Source organism: Aptenodytes forsteri, unplaced genomic scaffold (assembly GCF_000699145.1).
Source record: "Aptenodytes forsteri isolate BGI_AS27 unplaced genomic scaffold, ASM69914v1 Scaffold336, whole genome shotgun sequence".
Classification (NCBI taxonomy): Eukaryota; Metazoa; Chordata; class Aves; order Sphenisciformes; family Spheniscidae; genus Aptenodytes; species Aptenodytes forsteri.
Genome location: NW_008794911.1, coordinates 1,835,861 through 1,838,752, shown reverse-complemented (window position 1 = coordinate 1,838,752; position 2,892 = coordinate 1,835,861). Strand labels below are relative to the sequence as shown.

The 2,892-nt window shown below is 48.7% G+C and overlaps 1 protein-coding gene across 1 annotated transcript in view; it reads right to left on the bottom strand.

The window, feature by feature from the left end:
* The window catches only part of ARMC4 (armadillo repeat containing 4), a 95,127-nt gene extending 93,425 nt beyond the window's left edge, over positions 1-1,702 (bottom strand). The window contains exons 1-2 of the mRNA XM_019470999.1: positions 1,673-1,702; positions 738-989 (exon numbers count right to left, since the gene is read on the bottom strand). Coding sequence (XP_019326544.1) covers positions 738-961 — 224 coding nt within the window. The 5' untranslated portion in view covers positions 962-989; positions 1,673-1,702. The remainder of the gene's footprint in view (positions 1-737; positions 990-1,672) is intronic.
* Between the last annotated feature and the right edge of the window lie 1,190 nt (positions 1,703-2,892).

Genomic DNA, 2,892 nt, shown 5'->3' with positions numbered 1-2,892 from the left:
GGAGAAGTTCATGGAGGACTGTCTCCCGTGGGTGGGACCCCATGCTGGAGCAAGGGAAGAGTGTGAGGAGGAAGGAACGTCAGAGACAACATGTAATGAACTGACCACAACCCCCATTCCCTGTCCTCCTGTGCTGCTGGGCGGGGAGGAGGTAGAGAAAATCGGGAGTGAAGTTGAGCTCAGGAAGAAGGGAGGGGTGGGGGGAAGGTGTTTTAAGATTTGTTTTTATTTCTCATTATCCTACTCTGACTTTTGATTGGCAAGAAATTAAATTAGTTTCCCCAAATTGAGTCTGTTTTGCCTGTGATGGTAATAGGTGAGTGATCTCCCTGTCCTTGTCTCAACCCAGGAGCCTTTCGTCGTATTTCTCTCCCCCGTCCAGCTGAGGAGAGGGAGCGATAGAGCGGCTTGGTGGCATCCAGCCACGGTCAACTCACCACACAGGAGCCACTCCTAATGCTAACAGAAATCACAGGGTTAATCACCGTTAGATGCATGTTGTAAAAAGTCTTAGGAATAGACAGTGCAAGTTGTATAAATCACTAACTAAACAGGTCTGTATCACGACCAAGATAGAATAGTCTCAAACTCTCAAAAAACCCTACAAATTTTAACTCAAAATTTTCAATATATATCAGTAAAAACCCCACCTATTTCAGCCTCCCAAATACACTAAGGCTTTCTTTATGCTAAATGAGCATGGTTTTGCTTTGAACCACACTGCAATTCAGACTTACTTGATCTCATAACCCTCTCCAAATACTGAACAGCCCAACTGCGTTTTCCACTCAAGGGGCTCTCTGAAGACAAATGCTGCTTCCCGAGGATGTCTAGTGCTGAAGTCCTCCACAAACTTAATAATTTGATTTAAAAGAGATTCGTTCAAAGGGGTGATTTTGAGTGTGCCAGTTCCAGAACCAGCAGCAGTCCACTGAGCTGCCCTTGCCAATGCCGCTCCCATGGTTTCAACTAGTATCAAAGATGTACACCTTAGGAAAGAAACACAGAGAATGACCAAACTGAGCTCTCAAATGATAAATACAATACGCTGTGAATGCTATAATTTGAAGTAAACATATCTATGAATGATTAGATTCTTTTAACTTGTTTAAATCCCCTAAGTGGGGAAGGGGGAATAGAAGAGAACTCACAAATATTTTTAAAGAAATATGGAAATCTGGTGAAAACACAGGTTTTTTTAATCTTGATTAATTAATTTCTGGTCCTATTAGAAACTCAGGGAGCTGACAGCAGGTGGCCTCCGTTATGGCTGTAACAAAAGGCTCTTAGGTTCTCCGTGGAAAGTTGATGCCGCTGTTAAAAACTGTATGGGCAGGGGGACAGACACATACAACCCCCAACAGACACTCCCCCCAGACATTTTCTTTAAATGGAGGAAAAAGCGGGGTGACAGACCCACCCGTCAAGCCTGGAGGGGCCGAGAGCCACCGAAGTAAGACGGGCGCGGGGGAGAGCCCTCGCTCCGGAGGAGAGCCCGCGGCGCCCACCATGGCGCCGGCCCACCCGCGCTGCGCGGCGTGCCCGGGGCAGAGGCTGGGGACAGGGCTGCTGTAGGAGGCGGGAGGGATCCTGGAGCCGGGCGGCAGTGTGGAGCCCCCCAGGGACGCAAGAAGGCCGGCGGATGGACGCCCCTCACCGCTCGCCCCCATACCTTGCCCCGGGTGAGCCGCGCCGGACCCCGCCATCGCCTCTCGGGCCGCTGCCGAGGCTGGCGGCGTTGCTATGGGGATGGGGCCCGGCGGCAGCCGTTACCGGGAGAAACGCGTAAACACAAGCGGCGCCGGCGGCGGGGAAGGGCCGTGAACCTCGGGCTGCCGCCTCCTTGGATGTGCAGCCTGGTGTGGCGGCTGCGGGTGCAGGCCATGGAGGTGCGCCCCGGAGGGTGATACCCTGAGGGGAAGGCCGAAGGTGTTGAACCCCGGAGAGCAGGTGGACGAGTGCAATGGGTGGTTGCTGCTGTGGCGGCACCTCGTTATCCACAGTATCCCTCAAAGTCTGCTGGTGCTGGGGTAGGGGCGCCTTAATAGGGCTTGCACTGTGGAAAACTCACATTTCTGACTTGGGAAAGGGGGCTGGGAGCCAACAGAGGGATCAGGCTTGCGGCAGTTAGTGCTACTCGGGAGGCTTGTGAGCAGGGTGGTGTGTGGTGGCTTGTGGAGTGAGGGAAGCTGAGGCTAACGGGGTAGGACATGTCTCATTAGAAGGTAAGAGGAGCTACATTTAAAATAATAAAATGGGCTATATGTTTTTGGTGTGGAATTAAATAATGTAGTGATTAGAGTTAATTTACACTAGAGTTTAAATGAAGACCACTAAATACCTGAATTAGCTTGAATTTTAGGCAGTATAGCTTAAACCTTTCATTAGCTTTCAGTCGTTACAAGAAAACAGCTTTAGTTAATAAGGTTAACATTGACCACTTTTAGTTCTTGAGGCAGTGTGACAGATCATGCTTGAAATGCTTTTTGTTAAAGAAAATGTAATGTGAAATTAGTGTTTCGTGAAAGAAGTAAAGGAAATATGTATGGACAGTGCCAATGAATAAGGTCCTTTCATATATTGAGGGCAACACAACACTATAAACATGCAAATAAAGCACCCCAAACACAGAATGGAAATTAGTATTATTTCCCCAGTCATATTCTTGATCCATAATCTGAATGAGCTATCACTCTGGATAGATTTTTAAGCTGCAAAGCTGCTACTCCACTCCCACCTGCCTCTCTCCTCTTTTGTACCACTGGGCAGATAAGAACTGTTCTTCCCAACTTCCCTTCCCATCCATAAATCCCCCCCAGTTTCGTTATCTGGGTCTGCCAAAATACCTATCAGATGATAAAAATTTGGGCTTAGATTTGACCTAGGAAGGAA